Source organism: Penaeus vannamei, chromosome 21, assembly GCF_042767895.1.
Source record: "Penaeus vannamei isolate JL-2024 chromosome 21, ASM4276789v1, whole genome shotgun sequence".
NCBI lineage: Eukaryota > Metazoa > Arthropoda > Malacostraca > Decapoda > Penaeidae > Penaeus > Penaeus vannamei.
This window is the reverse complement of record NC_091569.1, coordinates 7,083,919-7,104,288: the sequence shown is the minus strand read 5'-3', so window position 1 is coordinate 7,104,288 and position 20,370 is coordinate 7,083,919. Positions and strand designations below refer to the sequence as shown.

At 36.3% G+C, this 20,370-nt stretch overlaps 2 protein-coding genes across 3 annotated transcripts in view; one reads left to right on the top strand and one right to left on the bottom strand.

The window, feature by feature from the left end:
• Positions 1–1,040, top strand: LOC113820783 (glycerate kinase; the record flags this gene model as incomplete). The annotated part of the gene is given in 2 exon segments (XM_070135820.1): positions 1–639; positions 797–1,040. Coding segments are annotated over 2 exon segments (808 nt in total), but the record flags the coding sequence as incomplete, so codon positions are not given.
• Positions 1,041–10,140: 9,100 nt separating this feature from the next.
• Positions 10,141–20,370, bottom strand: part of LOC113820782 (acyl-CoA:lysophosphatidylglycerol acyltransferase 1) — a 34,696-nt gene continuing 24,466 nt past the window's right edge. For both annotated transcript variants that reach the window (XM_027373145.2, XM_070135819.1), the window contains 5 exons: positions 20,337–20,370; positions 18,645–18,839; positions 17,618–17,858; positions 16,965–17,107; positions 10,141–16,704 (listed from right to left, as the gene is read on the bottom strand). The exon at positions 20,337–20,370 is cut by the window's right edge and continues 192 nt beyond it. In XM_027373145.2, the coding sequence (XP_027228946.2) occupies positions 16,423–16,704; positions 16,965–17,107; positions 17,618–17,858; positions 18,645–18,839; positions 20,337–20,370 (895 nt within the window). In that variant the 3' untranslated portion in view covers positions 10,141–16,422. The remainder of the gene's footprint in view (positions 16,705–16,964; positions 17,108–17,617; positions 17,859–18,644; positions 18,840–20,336) is intronic.

Genomic DNA, 20,370 nt, shown 5'->3' with positions numbered 1-20,370 from the left:
CCCAAATCCCGATGCGCCGGACGCCGCCCTTCAGGTGCTGCGCCGATACAACATGTCGCTCCCGCAGTCCGTGGAGGATGCCATCAGGACCAAGAATGTCGTAGGAGGCAACTTCAGCCACGTCAGCAACCTTCTCCTTGGCTCCAACAAGCTGTGCATAGAGGCTGCCTCGCACCGCCTCCAGCAAGCGGGCTTCGTCCCCGTGGCATTCTCGACCACCGTGACCGGGGACGCGGTGCAGCTGGGACGCCACTTGGCGGATCTGGCCGCCTTCATCGCTTCCCAACTGGCAGGCCGCCCGCCCACGCCGCTCCACACTGACTACTGGGCCACGAAAGCTGGAATCACCAGCTCCAACTGGAGAGAGCTGAGTTCAGCCATTGTCAGAGCTCGCTTCGGCGGCGGAGCTGTGGCTGTGGTGACGGGGGGTGAACCTACCAGCATTGTGCGGGGGAGGGGAGGGAAGGGCGGCAGGAACCAAGAGGTGGCACTCGCGGCAGGATTGGCGCTGGAAGAGGTGATGGCGGGTCAGACGGGCGAGGCCCTCGTGTTGTCGGGAGCCACGGATGGAATCGACGGGCCGACGCCTGCGGCAGGAGCCGCGGCCTTCTGGAGGTCCTTGTTAACAGGAGGGCACAGGTACATCAAGCAGCTTCTGTCGATTCCAGAATCATATATTTCATCACTCTAGTAAGACTCAATAATGATCTCCATTTTTAGGTCAACATTTCAAATAATTGGAAACAAAGTAAGCATGTCCTGTAAACAAATTTTCTAACGCCTCCTCCTCTTGCAGGTCCACGGTGTCGGAGGGGGTGGGGCAGGGGCTTTCACCCGCCGAAAGTCTCGCAACGAGCGATTCCTACACATTCTTCAGGAATCTGTCCAGTGGTCGCTATCACCTTCTTCAGGGACACACTGGCACTAACGTAATGGATCTGCATATCGTCTTGGTCAGGGCCTAAGAGTCATTCAGAAATGATCAATGAAAACATTATCACATCAGTAAAAACATAAAGAAAAATAAAAAATAAAAAGGGCGTGCCACTTTTTGTAACCAGGCCTGTTCCATTACTTTAATATGAAGCGAAACTCGACAGGTGAAGTCTTTAATATCTATTATAAACTTCACAAGCTGTTATTAATTTTGTTCTTTTGTTGTTGTTTTGTTGTATATACGATATGTGCCTATTAACTTATTTCTTAAATGAATATAATACAAAACAGTTTTCAATTTCTGAGACTAATGACGAAAAAATCTTTGTAAGAAAAGACACCTTTTTTTTGGACAGAAGACCTCAAAATTGAAAATACCTTAGACACTCCATAAAAGTATTCCATCCCAACGATGTTTTTTTTTGTTTCTATAACTAGCAATGTTCTGCAAAACTGTTTAGTCGTGAGATCATGCAATTCTTATGTTGCAATTGTGCTCATTAATGTTTACGAACCCAGTGGTTGGTTAATGGTTAAAAGCGAAATAAATGTGCTAGACATCTGAGGTCATATAGCACTATAGGAAGGTATAGTAAAGGGTGATGTCAGGTGATAATTGCTAGAGTAATGTTGGAAAGTTGAAGATGGGAAAGGGGGTTGATGAGGGAAAGGGTTATGGTGGTTTAGGTAAGGGAATTAGATCAAGTGAAGGATTTTTATGCGTCTGAGAAAGGAGAACAGGTTGTTATAAGAAGCAAGGATATGACGTAGGTCTGGTCTGTGAGAAAAACTGCGAATATTCCAATGTAGGAGAGCTATATCGGTACGTGTTGGGGAATCTGGGGAGGGGGGGAGGAGCTAGGGGGTGTTGTGACATGAGTGATTCCCGTGTGTATCTGGGAGGGAGTGGAAAGGATAGAGGGGATGGAGGGAGGGAGAATGTGCGTATAGTTGGAGTTGAAGGGGGTGGGTTGTGTTGGGAGGGAGTAGGAGGAAGTGGTGTGGGGGGAATATTAGTGGTAGGAGGATGGATAGTTGGAGTTGAAGGGGATGTATTGTCTTGGGAAGGATTAGGAGGAAGGGGTGTAGGGGTGCTATGAGTAAGAGGGGGGATGGATTTCAAGAGGATGGGTATCGGGAGGATGGATATCGGTGGTGGACGGAATTGAGGGGGTTAGGTTGTGTTGAGGAGGAAGGGGTGTAGGGGGAATATGAGTAGGAGGGGTATGGATGTCGGCAATCACTTCAAGTGTGGAGGGAGCATGAGTTATGGAATTTAGTCACTCAAGCATATAGCTTTGAATGTCTTCCATAGTTTCTGCAGTGGAGTTTGTTGGAAAGTTTTGTGGGACAAAGGTTTTCTTGAGGGGGGAAGAGGAGACTGGTGTCTCAGGAATAAAGGTAAAGGTAGGTGGAGGCGAGTGTGCGGTAGGGGAAGAAGGGGTGGAACGTTTAGTCTGTCTGCTGCGGGTAGTGCGGGGAGGGAGAGGGGTTGGTGTTGGGGCTTTGGTTGAGATTGGAGCTGTGGTTGAGATTGGGGTGTCTGGATTTAGAGTGACAAAAGAATTTGACTGAGGGAGGTTGAATGTAGAAGTGGAAGTGATGGAAGTGGGGAAGTAAGTAGGTATAGGGGAGGGTGTAGGAACATTTTGAGGTGGAGGGGGAGGGGCAGAGCGACCGACATTACTGGAGTAAGGAGTCTAAGAGAAACCTTGTCGGCGTGCTTCCTGTCTGGCTTCGTGTAGAGACCATTTTTGTATCTGAGAGTTGCTACTTCAGACTCGAACTTGTAAATGGGACAGCTCCTACAAAATACATTATGGGGGCCGCTGCAGTTAGCACATGTGCGTTTGTGCAGGGCAGTTTGATCTGTTGTGACCGGGTTGGGCACAGAGGGGGGCATCGGTCTGTGGAGCGGCAGTGTTTGGCAGGATGTCCAAATCGCCAACAATTTTGACATTGACGGGGAGGAGGTTGGTATGGTTAAACAGGGAGGGATTGTCCACCAATGTAGATACGAATGAGAAGTTCATGTGTACTAAAAGTAATTTTGGCAATGTTGGTGGGTTTCTTTCGATGACCTCTATGAGGAATAGTGTAGCAATGTACTGATATCACGTCCTGGTCTTTGAGGCAGCCGAGCAAGTCTTCTCCACAATCTGACCAATCTTTGGTATCGACTGGGCAGTTTGCTGGGGAGAGAGTTCCGGTACATGTATTAAGAGTTGGATGAGGTTCTGCAGGGATGGGGTTACCAGAGAGATCAGTTAGTGTTGATAATGCTATAGCTTCAGCTTCAGATTTGACTGTTACGAGACGGGAGAGATCGCGTCGGGTACGGAAAGGGACTCTGCCTACATGTTTTGGGGGACATTGTTGAAAGAGAGGAATGTTGCCTAAGGAGCTGTAGGGGGGATCACGAAAAATCGGTCCCATTTAGCTGGGCTAAATAGAGTAGTTAAGACATTTGTAGGGTTGGTGGTGGTAGAAGGACGGGGGCGTGTGGAAGCGGGAGTGTTGTTGAGGGGGGTAGTATTACGGAGAGATGGAGAATAAGGCTGTAAGGTAGTAATAAGAAGGTTGTAGGGGTAGAGTTGATGAATTTGAGGAAGTTGGGAGGGTAGGAATGTCTTCTGGAGATTGAGTCTCTGCTTGGGTGGGTAATGCACTAGCAGGTATTGAGGAGTGGGTAGTAGTTTGAGTTCGGAGTCGTGGTCAAAGGAGAGCCTGGGGTCGGGGAGCCGGTGGGGCTATTTGATGAAGGGGCAAGCCTCATTGCCCCTAATAGGGGTTTTACATCTTCATTACTGGCCATGGGAAGCCTTGATTATGTAAAGGGACATAAACAGTCCACCCCCAGTGCCCCGTAGGGGGTAAGGGCTAGACAACTACATCGGGAGTACCGTGCCCATGGTTCCCGCAGGTCGTTCAGGACTGTCACAAGGTCAGCCTTTCATCCTTTCAGCACGGCTCTTACACCTTAGGAAGTAGATAGTAGAAGGGGATGGAGAAGGGACGGAAACAAAAAGCTGGAGGGGGAAAAGACCATGCAAAATTAGTTGAGTTGAGGGCTGAGGCCCTAGACAGGGGAGATCCCTGCATTGGGTCTCAGTCTGTCTCCTAAGCCTCCCCCCCCCCACGACAACAACGGGCAAGGATTGGGGGGGGGGGGGCTGTGTCAAAAGTGAGTTTGAAGGGAGGCGGAGGCTGAAGAAAATTTATGGTATCCATAATCAAGACTGGAGAGGAGCAAGGTAATTTGGAGATAGAGCAGTGTTTTGTGGTCTTTCAGATCAGATAATTACGTGAAAGTTCATGGAGTTATTAATAAGTTCGGTTGCGAGAATGTGTGTAAGAATCGGAGGCAGTGACATGGGCAATCCACACTAAAAATCAGGCCTCAATCCGGGTATACGCCATCTGCTCTCCTCTTCCTGGGCAACAAATATCTTGCTAAAATGTGTAGACAGAATTTTTTAGAGATTAGAATATTCCACAGAATTCCCAAAGAATTTTATGCAAATAAATTGAACCTTTGCAATGACATGTAAGGTAGTGCCACTCTCAGTAGTCTTACATGCCATAATTTCAAGGTGCAAAAAAGTGCTAAATCTTAAAACATAAATTGATATTTAGTATATGATATATCCTGCATTGTTTTTAGTCATTAATCATCTAGGTAAGAATAAGCACCATGGATCAAGACTACCCTTAAACACATCTATAATAAGCTTTATAGCCTGAAAAAATGTACTGGATATCAGGTGACTGGTGACTGGCTTTGATAAAGTAAAAACTGCATTCACTACTTTTGGAGGGCACAATTCATTATCTTGTCCCCTTACACATGAAATCAAGATGTTCAAAATTGTCCATTCATCTTAAATGAGTTTTCAATAAGAATTGTTTAATAATTCAAAATTGTAAATTCAGGATACATTTTTGGTTAGGTTATTGTGGTTGTTCACACTCATATACTAGAGGTAAAAGTTAGTTGGTTCTGAATGCACTACAACTATGAACTCAATTAGCATAATGGTAATCTGCATTTCATCACTAGTAATCATAATGAAATACAGTAAAATAAATAAAATACTTAGTTTTTGTGACTTTAGATACCTTTATTGTTTCAACTAATTAGCATGAAGATATGGGACTATACCATACCTATTTTGCAGTGACAATCCATTATCAACTAAGCTTTTCTTTATTAAAGTTTCTATGTTCTATTTTTTCAATGGTATCATCTGAATATTTTCTTTAATGTCACAAAGGCTTGGTTGACTCACAATTTCTTTATTTTCATGAGCATAAGCTGTTAATATATATCTTCATCCAAATTCTATAATCAACTCATATTCCAGTAAAAAGTCTTACGACACATATTTTTATCTGTCAGAAACACAGAGAAATCAACCTTACTTGGAAAACCGGGGGTTTAAGGAAGAAAGTTTAGGAAAAGATGCATAATTTATGTTTGATTTGGACACATTCTTTCTTTCAGATAATCATAGGATGATAATCTCCTGCTTTCTAATTACTCCTAATTTGCAAAAGGGCATTCAAATCAGCACAAAAGCCCTTCTACAAAACAATCAAATTAAAGAACAAAAAACAGAAGAGCATCAAAATCATACCCAAACACCTTGAGGATGAATTAAATATTCTGAAAAGAAGGTAAAGGGATATGAATATTGCAGTTCAGTAAATTACAAGAAATCTGAATATCTTAGCTTGGGCAAATATAAATAACACATACCATTTATGGGAATGATACACTGTGTTGGTTAAGATATGCATAGATCCTTAAGGATAAAAAATAGAACTATTAGCACTCTTTCACTCAAAAAAGTCTAGCAATATCCTACCATGAAAAGAAACGAAAACAAACAAATTTATGGCTTGTTCATAAGGAAGTGGCAACAACTAAAGATCCTACATACTCTTAAAAGTATTAAAATCAAGTACTGCTGTTACATCTAAATTTTTAATATAGCTATCCCAGTGATAGTTCAAACTTGCATATGTATATCTAGCACAGGCACCATGCACTGCAGAGATCAGTTTTCTCATATTGTCATTATGGTCTTTCTCAAACCCACAGTTCTGTAGCCTATTCTCACAGTTACTATTTTGGATGTGTTGGTGACTGGTAGTCTTAATCAAAATTTTAGCATGGCAGAAAATTATACAATTTTGGTAACTGCTACACTCACAATAAACAATTGAAACTCCCCCACTCTGTTGAAAACATCTGATATCATGTATACTTACAAGCAAAAGGGATTTCAAAAAAATAAAGCAGACACTTTGCAAAGGATAAAGTATGATTAATTTTTAGATAGAGAAAAAAAAAATCAAATATTGTCAACATTTCACTTTCAGTTGTCACTGATAAAGAATTACACAATTAGTATAAAATACACATGGTCACTATTCAGTTCCTATAAAAAATAAATATCCAAGACCACATACAAATGTTAGTCCAAACTCAGCTTTGGTTCTTTCACCCCCAAGTAAAATATATCGCATGATGCTGTCTCTATTACTGTCTTCATTGGAGAGCAAACTATAGATGCAGCATATAATAAATTCCCAATTAATGCAACTGACATATTCTCAAACAACTGCACATATCTTTTCATGTATTTACAAATCTAAGAGTGCATGCAACGCTACATATCTTTCATATAATTATACTCACACCTTACATGCCAGTACATTAGGACTATTACACTGTATACTGTTACTAAGCATCTTTCATAATCATTCATGGCAGTCAGGTAAAATTACCAAACTAATATATATGTATATAATTCCCACCAGTACATTTGTGCTGCATTACATTTAGAATTGATAAATCATACAATATATAATCTCATATATATAGAGGTTCTTTCCAGTTACATGTGATAATATTTGCCCTACTGACTAGTAGTAAAGTAAATCAAAACTTTCTTGATACAACAAATAGACTTACAGGATACGAGTCTTTTCATTTCTTCTGATTGGACTAAATTTAACATATATTTAAATGCAACATAGTATGTGGTGCCTTAAATATTATTAAAAGCGACATTTGCATTTTGTTATTATGAGTAAATAATTATTTTCCATGAGTTTGCTATTTCCCTTCACCCACACATTACACCTGATTTTTCAATTACTAAAAACAATTTGTATGAAAGGAAGTTTGCAGTCACTAAGAAATTGGGAAAGCTGATAATTTGTTACTTAATATACTAACTTAACACTTCATTTCAATAAAATACTCAAAAATTAAATCATAATCAGGCACAGAACAATACTCCTGCATGTTACAATCTAATTTTGTTCTTCCTGTTGAAAGACTAGTAATGCAGTATATGATTCATTGGCAGAAAATTTGATGTACTGTCACTTGACAAAGTAGCTTGCACATTAATAAATCTAACCAGAAAATGTTGAAACCCTGAAGATAATTGCTACATCTCATTTCATAAAAAATAATAAAGATAAATAAATGTTTTACTTGTCACATGCCATCTATAATTTCAATCACTCCATTGTAAAAATACCAAATTTACCTGATTAGAAGTTGTGATGCAGCTTGCTACAAACCCAAATTTCACAAAAGAATAACAGTCACACTGTGTATCTCTGCCACCATAACAGGAAACCTAAAATTATTTATGCACACTGATTTACCTTTACCTCTAGCTCTAGATCTACAACATAATTAGCCCCATTGGAAAACTAATCAGCAAGAACATAATCAATTTCTAGATAAAATAAATAAAATATGACAATAAGTAGATGAGGACAGCTTGATTCGTTAGATACATTAATCTTAAACATACCAAGTCAGTGCATATAAAGTATTTAAAGTTTTGGAAAACATGTAAAGAAAATTGAGATACCTGTTTAATTACATCACTGTACAACCATTACATTCTAAGTACATAAATATTTTATACAATGGTAATTTTGCAAAAGAGTTTGGTATTTAAAACCTTAAATGATCATACAACCCTACATAAATGTACAAAACTTACTACTGCTTTAAATAGAGCAACTTCCAGTCAAGTATATATGGTATGTGTCAGTTGTCAACCACAAATATGTGATTATTTACCTCTTTCTACCTGAAAGTGTCACATTTTAGATATCCCCCATAAATAGTGGTGATTGCTTTTTTACCAACAATTTACATTGTCACACTGACCTTTCATTCTACAGTGTAAACCGAGGACCTACTATCCATAACATTTATAGTCCACCAAAATATACATAAACAATGAAATAAGAACTAAAAGATAAAAATTAAGAACTGCAAAAGAATACCCCCCAAAAAAAGTCTTAACAGCTGTGGCAAAATCCTACATTACTGCTGGTTCTTAGGCACCCTGTCTTTTTTCTACCAAAGTAATATTAAATCTACTATATCTTTTTAATACCACTGAGAATTAGATCTCACAGATGGGGCCATAATTCTGGTGGATTGACCTTCACTGAAAGTCATTTTCCTTCAAAAATGAAAAGAAATGAAAAAAGTGAAGAATAGACAGCCTACAAGCATTCCCTTCCAGCCAAATTACTAATAGCCATCAATGATTTTATAGCAGTATACTGTACATTTTCTCAGTTGAACACTGGTCATCACTGTCATACCACAAAGGCATCCAGGTTTTCAGTGGTAGCAGTGACATTTCATATTGTATTACTGAATCATTACCATGTTCACCTGCACTAGAGGTATCATCGTACTAACACAAAATGCTACTATAGATGTATGGGACAGACGTGAATTTCAATTATCATAAGCCCGTCTATAAATGTGAGGGTGTTGGCATGCATGAGTTTGTGTGGAGTTAGTGAATGAGAAGTGTGAGAGTAACTAAATGAGGGTGAGAATGCTTATATGAGTGAGAGAGTGAGTGAAAGAGGGAAAGGGTGAAAGAGTAAGTATGAGTTTGAGTGTGAAAGAGTAAAGAGAAGAGGAGAAAGAGAGAGAGTGTGTGATTGAGTGATTGTGAGTAAGCTAGTGAGAGTAAATGGTTCAGTGTGAAAATGTCAAGTACTAAGCAAAATAAAATAAAATACATTAAACCCTTTCAAGATGCAGAAGTATGTGAGGCACAAGGAGTCTCGCATTCTACCTTGAATATGTGAAATCTTGAGTAAACTGCAGCATCATTGAATGGCAACACTCACACCTCTTAATATTACACTCTCAACATCCAATGACTAGTCAGGGAACCCGTAGATAGTGTTGCTCCTTTTTAACTAAGGCTAAAAAAGATCTGCTTAGTATATATTAGTAACTGGAAATTCTTTGCTCTTAAAAAAAAAAGAAACCCTCCAAAACTTTACTAAAAAAATCAATAGTAAGAACTGGTTTATAACTTTCAAATAAGATAAAGACCCATACAGACTTCTAAAATGCAAAAGCACATACTTACATGCAAGGACACAGACCTATTACCCCTTATACACCTTAACACACTACTTTTTCCTTTCTTTCTTTCTTTTGTGAAACAGATAATTCACTTAATGATGTACTCCAGGAAATTAGAAAAATGTCCTACTCTGACCAAATGACCGCACGTACAGAAAACTTGCTTGAATCTTTAAAACTCTGAATGAAACTTACTGTGGACGGCTTTTCTCTTTTTTCATCAATGGGCCTGGTGCATCTTGCTCAGTGGTATAGAGAAGAATTAGTTTGTACATAACATGGAATGAATGGCTGTTGACATCTGCACTAACAGAAATTACTACAACATGAGCAAACTCTGAACTGGCTTAGTTGTGAAGAGAAATTAACCTCCTTTGAATCTTACTGCAATTAATATATCATTATCTGACACACACAAAGCGTTATATATTCTTTCTTTTGATAACTTTAGCTCCTCCATTATATTTCATCTATCAATCATCCACATTTGCTCACCTTAGAGTGCTTAATACTTCAATGAATAAATGAAATGTATTATTCATCTTTTATAAAGAATATGAGGTTACTGGTAATGCTAAATTGAAGCAAAAGACTAATACACAGAAAATTATGAATAAAATTAATGAATAAAATAAACAATACAAAGTAATATAAATCAAATCTTTATAAAAGAAATTCTTGATACAAGAATCACCCACTAGAGACATGAAAGAAAATGTAGGCTTACTAAAACCAAAACAATAAAGAATGGTAATAATAAAGGAAGGTGTGCACCAGATTCATATTTTACAAATCTTATTTTATTGTAAGGTTCATGACTGCATTCTGCATACTAACATATTCTTTATATACATTATTTAACCTCTATCCACTTTCATCACTTCAATAAAACACTGAATGCTTAATAATATGTATAACATAGTTTTTACTAGGCCTTTAAGATGCAACATAGAAAAAAAATGTATATGGTACCAATATGTTATCCTGAAAGGAGGAAGTCAGTCTGAATATATTCACATTAAATGTACACTTAAAATCAGTTTCCAAATGGTGTAAATCACCATTCTCAGTAATATGTACAATCATTGACATGCAAGAATTTAATCAAGTATTCTGCACTGTTTCCAGCAAGACACAGAAATACCAGTCAAGAGAATACAATTTCTTATTGTATTAACAACTCCAAATTTAATACAACTCGTTCTCTAAACATGTTTCTATTGCAAATTAAATCAATTTCTATTGTTACTAATAAGCATTATATGCATATACATCATTGACAACCCACAAAACAGAACAAAAATCGATATATTTTCTGTTAGCATTTGAAAAGGAATATTTGTACCAGTAAAGTTATCTACAGACATGAAGCTAAATACCCCCCAAAATGAAAATATAACGACCATCTGAAAATGCAGACTTCAAAAGGAATGGCAAACTTAACCTCAGATGGAAGTGAACCATCTTTGTCTCTGAGATTGTCACCTTATTTACTATAACCATAATTTATGCACCTACTTTTCTATTCAACATAATTATTTTCCCCAAACTGATTCTCTATCTTTTTAGTCTTTTTCATGAGCAAGATAGGAACAAGACTATAAACTCAAAAAGGTCATCCATTTTCCTGAGTGCATTCCAAGGTTAAAAATCAAATCTGGCTCCATGCAATATCTTACATTATTTTAATCTATTAGTAGAATTTATGTACCCATTAAGTAAATAATGCAAGTCATTATACTATAAAAGAAAAAAAAATGATGGCTCCATCCACAGATTTTTCCCAATTTGGAAAATAATAATAACAATAATAATAATAATCTACAAAACAATAAAAGAAATAAACAATCGCAGTAGGTAACTGAGAGGATTTTCCTTTATTAGCTTTGTTTTTCATGTATGTGGCCATTCAGACCTTACAAGACGTATGGCAAGATTAATAACAAAATTCATACACTCATACATACAATAACCAAAACAAAACAAAACAAAACAAATATACATGGTAAATTAGACATTTCCTATAGAGACAACACAATGAAAAATATTCTCATGTTCATCTTTGTGTCAATCTGCTTACAGCTTGAATACAACTTTTCTCTGAGATACAAAAAGTGTCTATTGCATTACTACTGAGATCTGTTTCTGGAAAATGTAAACAGAAAATAATAAGAAAAAGGGACAAAATGAAAGAGAAAAGGAAACCGAGTGAGTAATCAAAATGAAAGAAGAGCAAAGGATTGCCAAATCACAAAAACACCATTGCATTTTCTTTATATCAGTAACACAATTCCATTACCAATTACCAGCCTTCAGCTGATATTCAGTTTGAAGTCAAGAGTATTTTATATAACTTTTTTTTTTGCATAAACCTGAGAAACTGAAAAGTCTAGGCAAAGTCTTTGTCTGTGAAGTAAGGCATCCATCACCAAATAAAATTTGCATAAAACACAACAAACTGATCTATAATAATAAAATACCCACCTAAAAGCACTTTTTTAATACTTGTACAATCATTAAAAATGAAATAATAAAAAAAGGGATTCAGTATGTGTTATTATAATTAGTGAATATAAATCTCAAGTGGCCAAGCTAAACTAAATATATATCCTCATACAAAAATGAAGAAAAATGAGGACAGAGAAATATGTGAAACTACTAAAAGTTTGGCCCTAATAAAACAAATTCCGTAGTTCATCTTTCAACGTCAATAATTGATATTAATCATTTTTAGGCTAGTGATGCCAAGAAGGCATGTACACATGCCGTATCAACTGAGACTATTTCATTAATCCTGTTAACCCCTACAATCCTGATGACATCAAAAAATATGGCTTGAGGGGCTGGTGATGAGAACTTGCCATCATGGGAAAATTTGGCTGATGATTGGGTGACAGGAACTTGCCATCGTGAGACTTTCAGCTGAAGGCTGAGGTGACAGGAAAGACTTGCCACTGGTGCACAAAGCTCTTGAAGGGTGAATAGACTGAGTGGGCAATTAGGAAGGGGCTTTTGTATTATTTCCACTGATAAACAAGTGTGGAATGCACCATCCGTGAGCCAGGGAGGATGCCAGTTCCATGCTCAGTATCCTATTCTAGCATTGTATTACCGAAAATTGAATATTATGAAAATTTAAGGGCACAAAAAACAAAATGTTAATTATTATTAATATTATTGCGCTGAGTTATGGACTACCAAGAAAAATTATATCGGAAAATGGAGAGAGAGAACAAAAAGAAAGAAAAGAAAAACTCACAGAAAATGAGAAGGGTAGGCATGGAGTCTTGTCACTGCACACGAGTGTTCATGTGAGCCCTGCCTACAGGCCACACACCCGTCAAAATGGCTGCTCAAGTAAACTAATGATCGTATTTTGGGCCATGTGTGGGCAGTAAAGCATCTGGATCCAAGAGGTTAACACAGTTAGTCTACCTTCTCTCCTGTTTACCCTGTTCCTTGTATTTTCAGAAACATTTCTATTCACATTACTACTCCTATTGTTAATAATATATTACTAATACTGTTGTTAATAACCTAGTAACAATAAAAACAGCATTAGAGTTAAAACTTCTCCAACAAATCAAAGGAATGGGGTAAATAGGTGAGGTCAGAAAGGTCTAGTACCCGACTCCTTGGTGACTAAGCACATGTGAAGCCATCTAGAAGTAAATAGCATTGACGATGTATGTACCTGGCACCAATGGGTTAATATACCTATAAAAAAAAAGTAGTATTTATGTTTTTCCAGCACAAAAGGAAACAGAACAATACAGCTTTTATAAAGACAAATAAGCCTGCATGGATGCAATGAAGAAGGACTTCTGTACAAAAAAAAATATTGATACATGATTAACTTCTAAACAACAAATACAGAAAACTCAAACCCATGTATGGTTGCAAACTTTAGTTAACAATTCCATTAAACAAGAGAAATAAACAAATACTTTCTCTCTTTATAATAGATCAATCATAATCATTTGTGGAGGAGTAAATCCGAGGTCATTACAGCTTAAAATTTAATGGCAGAAATCTTCCTTTGTTAATGGCATAGATGTCTTCTGATATGCTAGTCATTCAGGATTTTTTTAAAGATAATAATTTAAGAAAAGACTCTACATTATTATGCATCATTTAAGCTTCAGAAATATCTAATAATCACAAAATGAACATAAAAATACTAATGAAAAATATGATAAAAATAATAGTATATATATACAGCTCTTAAAATACAATCATTATTCAGTAAAAAAAAACATTTTCTTTCAAGCCAAACCTGCAAACACCAATGCAGAAAAAAACATAACATAGCAATAGAATAGAAAGGCTAAAACAAAACAAAAAAAAAGAGAACAAATAGTCTGAAACCTTGGGATAAATCATACCTTCACTCTCTCAGTTTTAAAAATGTGTTCATAAAAAACTATAATTCTCAGAAAAACACATTTCTACAGACTATATATATAATATAAATATATAATGAAGTTTTATTTTGCTTTCTTTAGATAAATAATATCAAATCTGAGAACACACTTGTAAAAATCTACTGACCTCTTTCCTTAACGAGTCAAAGTCCGTAAAACTTGTATAGTAAATCTCGTTTGGGAATAAAATAGCATGTCAACCTAAAATACTGACCATTAATAAGCCACGACCATACATCTTTCAAATGTATTTGGTTGACTAGGAAATGAAAAATAAAAATTTACACAACTCATAAAAATAACCTAACTCATTTACTTCAAATCTTGATGATAACACGGTCTTAAAACATATGCAGTTTGTTCGTACGACAATAATATGATGCACTGATTTAATGACTGACTGCAATCACACAGGAACTATCAACCTTCATTTCCCAAAGTACCAATGAGACTGCGGCATTGTGAGTGAGATAGGGTTTGGATGCAATGGCAGATGCGGGGAAGAGAGAAGAGAAATTAATGCCCTCATAATACTTGTGACTAGTTTCGTATTTTGGCTTCACCATCTACCACTAAAGCAATGGAGTCGTGGGTCGTCTTTCTAACTGTAAGAGAGAAACCAAGAAATCCTACCTGTACATGACACAACTGTAATGAGGATGTTGCATATCTGATGGAGCACACAAATGCTGAGTGATCGCACTGTGAATGCTGGGCTTTGTTTGTATAGATTAATTTTCTCACACTCTCGTATTATTTTTTTCCAATAACATTACTGTGCTAAGGTTTGTCCCCAAAAGCTCATTAGTGCTTCCTACCTATAATAGACAACAACAGAACGGCGATCATGTCCTATACTTGATCACTCGATTATCCTCAAAATTGTCAAATGTGCTTAATTTATTTTCAAAAAGAGAAAAGAATGAGAGAAAAGAAAAAAAAAAAATCAACAGTACCTGAATTTTCTACCCTGCATAAGATCTATCTTCTATGACCTTTCAAAATGGAAAAGTATTATCTTCCCTTGTATATTTTTTTGTGTCAAACTATATCACATCATAATGGTAAACCTAATAATAAAAGAAAATATTCAATAATATGTTACAATAAATATATTCCTTCAATATCAGCAGCATTTACTCACCCATGATACAACTACCTTCTCTATGAGGAGCATTATTACATTTTTCCATGTTCTGTACATAAGCGCATTTGCTAATGAACTAATTCATGAGGTTTTCATGTTGCAATATTCACGTCCACTAAAAAAAAAAAATTACGACAATCTTTAGGAGATGGGGAAAAAACAAAACAAAACAAAAAAAGGATTGTTCCCCAATTTCTAATCATGTCACACTGGCCAAGTGCAGCCAAAGGACAGTATTAAATTGGCTAAAGATGGCACTGATTACAATGCTATACAATAACTGACTGTAATGGAAAGAAAGAGAAAGGTTGTGTTGAGAAGAGGAAATGCTAATAATAACTAAGAATAAATACAATAATGTGAATAACAATGATAACATTAATACAGATAATGATAATAAAATCATACGAACAAAAAACAAATAAATGAATAAAATAAATATGATACTAATATCAATAATCATAAAAATAATATTAAGTACCAACACATTGACAATAACATACTAAAACAATGTTGAAAATAACATATCCTGAAGAAAATAATTATATCAACATTAGAAATGCCTCCAAAAGTGTTTCTATCTACAAACGAAATCTCTCACTCACTGATGGCACTACGTAGGTTCCCTCTTCCATAAGAGATAGTGAAGAGCACAAGGAGAACCAGCTCTTCCTGTGCTCTGTAGCAACCACTCATGCACTTGGAATTAAGGCATACAACAAATATGACACAGTGTGTGATAAAAGATTAAATCTGGGAATGGCATCTGCAGTAAAAGCTTCACTAAGACTTCAATGATGATATGATCAAGAGAAATGTATATGAAGCCCATGTTAGTGCTAGACTCTTTAGTTACTTACAAAAAGGCCAGGATTTTATTCACTACAACTGTCATTATCACTGTAATTGCTGCATTGTCACATTAAGGTCATATCTGCAGTGGGAAAGCATTGTACATTGTACAGAATGTGTAAAAATATTTAAAGCTACAATGACCTAGATACAAATAAAAATGCATTCCTTGATGATAGTGACGTGCTTGTTCTATATTAAAAACAAAAGCTGTCGCCCATTCTATCATTGTGTGAATTTTTTTTCCATCATATGGGCTCATTTTTTCTATCATTCACTTTGTGACTACTGAGAATACACTGCACATTCTCTCACTATCTAATACCATCTGTTCTACATGCATTTGTCTGTGACAAGATACATTTCACACTGTTCACAACTTCACACTGACCCTACATTAAAGATTCCAGGGTCACTCATTATGCCATTTATTATGCAACCTCACTCTTCAAGTCATGCTGTATTTGCATACAAGTAGTCCACAAATAACTTTCAGTACAGTTGTAAAAAATCAATCACAAAACCTCTTTGCTTGTCATTCTTTCTTTCTTCTGATGCAAGACTTGAACCTGTCATTACACGTTTTCCTGTACAGCGCAAGGTATGTTCTGCCCACCAGAGCCGAATCACCACACCAACTGGCATATAGAAGTGAACACCCAGTACAAAAATGACATCCAAATCCACGTGGAAACAATATAGAAAATATGACGCAGGATAAATTCCAGAGTATCGTGAACTACTCTCTGCCCCGTTAGTCTGTTTGTCTCTACTGGTTCGAACTTGGGGTCATGTGTAGTGTGAGCATCTGGGAAGATGCCAGTGTCATAATATTCCTGGAGAATAGCTTCTTTCTCTTCATAACGATCATACAGCCACTTAGTCAACGTTTCCTCATCTTTTGGAATCTGGTGGTAAAACAGGCAATGCTTGTAATGATCAAAATGCCCAAAAATACAGGTGAGATGGAAACAATATTTACCATTCATATCAATTATTTCCAAATAAACCATATCAAACAGGCAAAGCATATTCAGGTGCTCTTATACTTTATACGAAAAATAAGAAAAAAAAAATTGGGAAAAGCATGGAAACAACAACTCGAACATAAAAGAAAGTTCTAAATTCCAATACTATACTTCCTTATACTACAAAATATAAAATTTACCTCTTCAATATTATATCTGCGATAATGGAAGATTGTATCGCACGCTGGTCTCCAGCCTCCAAAAATAGTTGGTAGGTCCAGCGGTCGTCCACCTGGGTATGCTATAGTGACATCTAGTAGATACTTGATCTTATCAGAATCATCTGAAAATTCAAAATCTAGACATCAGATTATCTGCATATCTACAAGCACCTAAAGCACCTATTTTACCCATTACATATATAAAAACTAGCTATTCAGTTCACTTAACTCTTGTAAATCCATTAATATTCTCTGTTTCTTTTGTCTGATACATGCTGAAGGACTTGTACACTACAACAGGCTTATCTTTATAATTACTTCAAAATAAAACTATTTTTACCTATCCAATCTATTCTAAAAAATTACTTAAAACAATTTTGTGCTCCATTCTGGAATATGCTCTGAATACTTAAAGGTTCATCAACTAAAAAAAGTACTTCGCACCATAGAATCAGTCTCTTCTTACAGCATGCAAAATCTATTGTACAAGTGATCTTTCATTCTTTTTTTCTCTAATTATTGAAGGAAGGAATGGTTTATCAATAATTCACCTAGGAGGAGCTGGACTTGAAACACAAATAATCAGATTTATCATCCGTATCCATTCCACACACAGTGACAAGAATACATACCGGTATGCTGCTCTGCTGCTGCATTATCAACTATGACTTTGAGGGCACCAACACGAGGCAAAGCAACATTTTCCAACACTGGAAGGTTATTTTTCTTGGCGTAACTTTGGCTGGATGCCTTTCGGTTTTTGAGGAATCCACCTTCTGGGAAGAGTACCAACCACTTTCGCTTTCGTGGGATATAAAACTTCTGTAAGTGTGATCCCAGTTCAAGCAGTGATGCTTCTCTGTGCTGTTTGCCCTGTAAAGACAAAAATTAAAGATGTACAAGGCTCCTACTTTTCAAAAAACTTTCCATGAGAGAATGGCAATCAATCATAAAAAATTCTCAAACCTCAATATTACCATAGGTAAGTCTTTAGCTTAACCCATTGACACAGGGTTTAAAATCTGACTAGTGGCCATTAATAAGGGATTGCTAGTGATCATTGACAGTTTCTCCTGTTTTGTTTGCTAGTTTGTGTGCAATATTAGGCACCTAAAAGCTTATATTTTGTTATAATTTTTAAGCATTTTTTAAGTGTGAAGGTTTACCTTCACTTTAGGTGCTATAGCCTAAAAGTTTCACCATTGAAATGATGCCGCTACTATCGGAGAAAAACAAGTTCCATCCGATGACTTGAAGGGGCAGGAATGATCGTGATGTGATGCCACCCACTACTTGGTCCACATTACCCATGGCATGTACATACATGCCATAGGGAGGCAAGGGATTACCAATATGCTATGTAATTTATGCCAGGTTTTTACATTTAAAACTTTCTGAATACAGCAACAAATTTTCTAATCCTAATCCTAACAATCTTAATTTTTTTTTTTTAATCTCTTATAACATATCTCTAATAATAAAAATAAGTTACTATTGGCAGCTGGTAATTAGAATTCTAAAACAAAAAGGAATTAAAAATATATATATTATTAGTCTCATGAAAACTAAAATTAGCATTACCCACTATATTGGAAGAATCCTTCTCATTCACAACTCATATTCAGTTATCATTTAATTCACTTTCATGCACCAACATACCCCATGAATGAAGAAGTCCCCATGAGCCCACGACACGATACCAAAATTGGTAAGCTTGAATACATGATCCATGATCCACATGATGTTATTGGACAGATTAGGGCGGGAGTTGAAGGCAGCCATGATGAGCGGCACGTCAGAAGTGGACTGGTGATTGAACAGCACCAGTGTTCGTTCTTCTATCAAATCCCACACCTGAAAGTAGCCATGGAGAGTTTAGTCATGATATACACCTACAGTGCAAATTATCATGTACTTAGTACATTCTACACATCTACTATCCAGTACTTTATACTATTTTTATAGTCTAATGCTTGTCCACAAAAATGTCCAGCTAGCCATTTAACCCAATGCAACTAGGAAAATATGATGTTAACTCCAGTATTATTTTGCAAAATGTATTTATACAGAGCACCAAAAGTGTTCTGCCAATAAGGAGTTAATTTGTAGTCAATGTGAACTCAACTGAGTTCTCTCTTCCTTGTTTTTTTTCTTTCTTTCTTTCTTTTTTTAAAACTATTAACATTTTTATCATCATAGACAATGTAATTACTAGTGTTATAAACAATATATACAGTAATATAAACTAAAATAAATTATTTCCAAATCAAGGAAAATGGTAAACAGGTGAGTTAGATAGGATTAGCAATTGACTCTTTGGTGACTATGCAATTTGTGGAGCCATCAATGCGTAATTGCAATATATTAAGTTCAATGTCAGCAAGGCATGTACATGCATGCCATCCCCGGCTCCACTAGGTTAATCTGCACTTTTTACAAAAATCAATAGAATACATTTGGTATGAATATTCCAAAAATACAATTTTCTTCTTTCTAATACCATTAACCACAATAAGACAAGTTAATACATAAAGAGCTACTCGAGTCATTATACAGATTATAACGGGCAATATCAGACTCAAGTCAAGGAATACTGCCATACTGAACACTGGGTGCATTATCTGGGAAGTTAGGGGAGCCATACATGGGCTTTAATTGCCTAAATCCTACTTATTTTTTCATGGACAGTGAAGATCTAGTCTTCAAAATTTGTTCAATAATATCATTCAGTTATAACATAAAACTTTTTTCATATCAGCCTAAATGGTCCTAAGAAGGATTTACGAGCAAAAAATCCTTTTGTTTAGAACTGTACGGACTGAAGCATACACACTAATTTGGTAGAAAGTACACAAAATAGGTAAAAAAACTGTACATTGTACACAATACAAAAATGCCTGTGTAGCTGTTACACAGGCATTTTTGTATTGTGTACAATGTACAATTTTTTTTACTCACACAAACATGAATTTTTTCACAATATAGAAAGAACTCTAACCAATTATCTGATTGTTACTTAATGATGGCAAAGATTAATCATTCTGTGAAACTAATTCTTGGTATTTATAAGTCATCAGCTGAAGTCATCCCTTTTTCTTATACAATGGATCTATTGGACCCAATCAGACTGAATTGAATTATGCATAATATACATCTCATAGCAGGTACAATAAATATGGAAACTGATTTACCCTAATAAGAGTAGTGACAAGTTAGCTACACCTATCTCTCATTTGGCATGCATGAACAGCAGCACAATAAATTATGTGAATCTTAAAAAGTAGCATAATTGTGCATGCTTCCTTCCCCTGAAACCAGAACTCATGGCTATCAAGCCAACAACATACTTACATCATCACCAACTTCTACAACATTGTACCCAGCA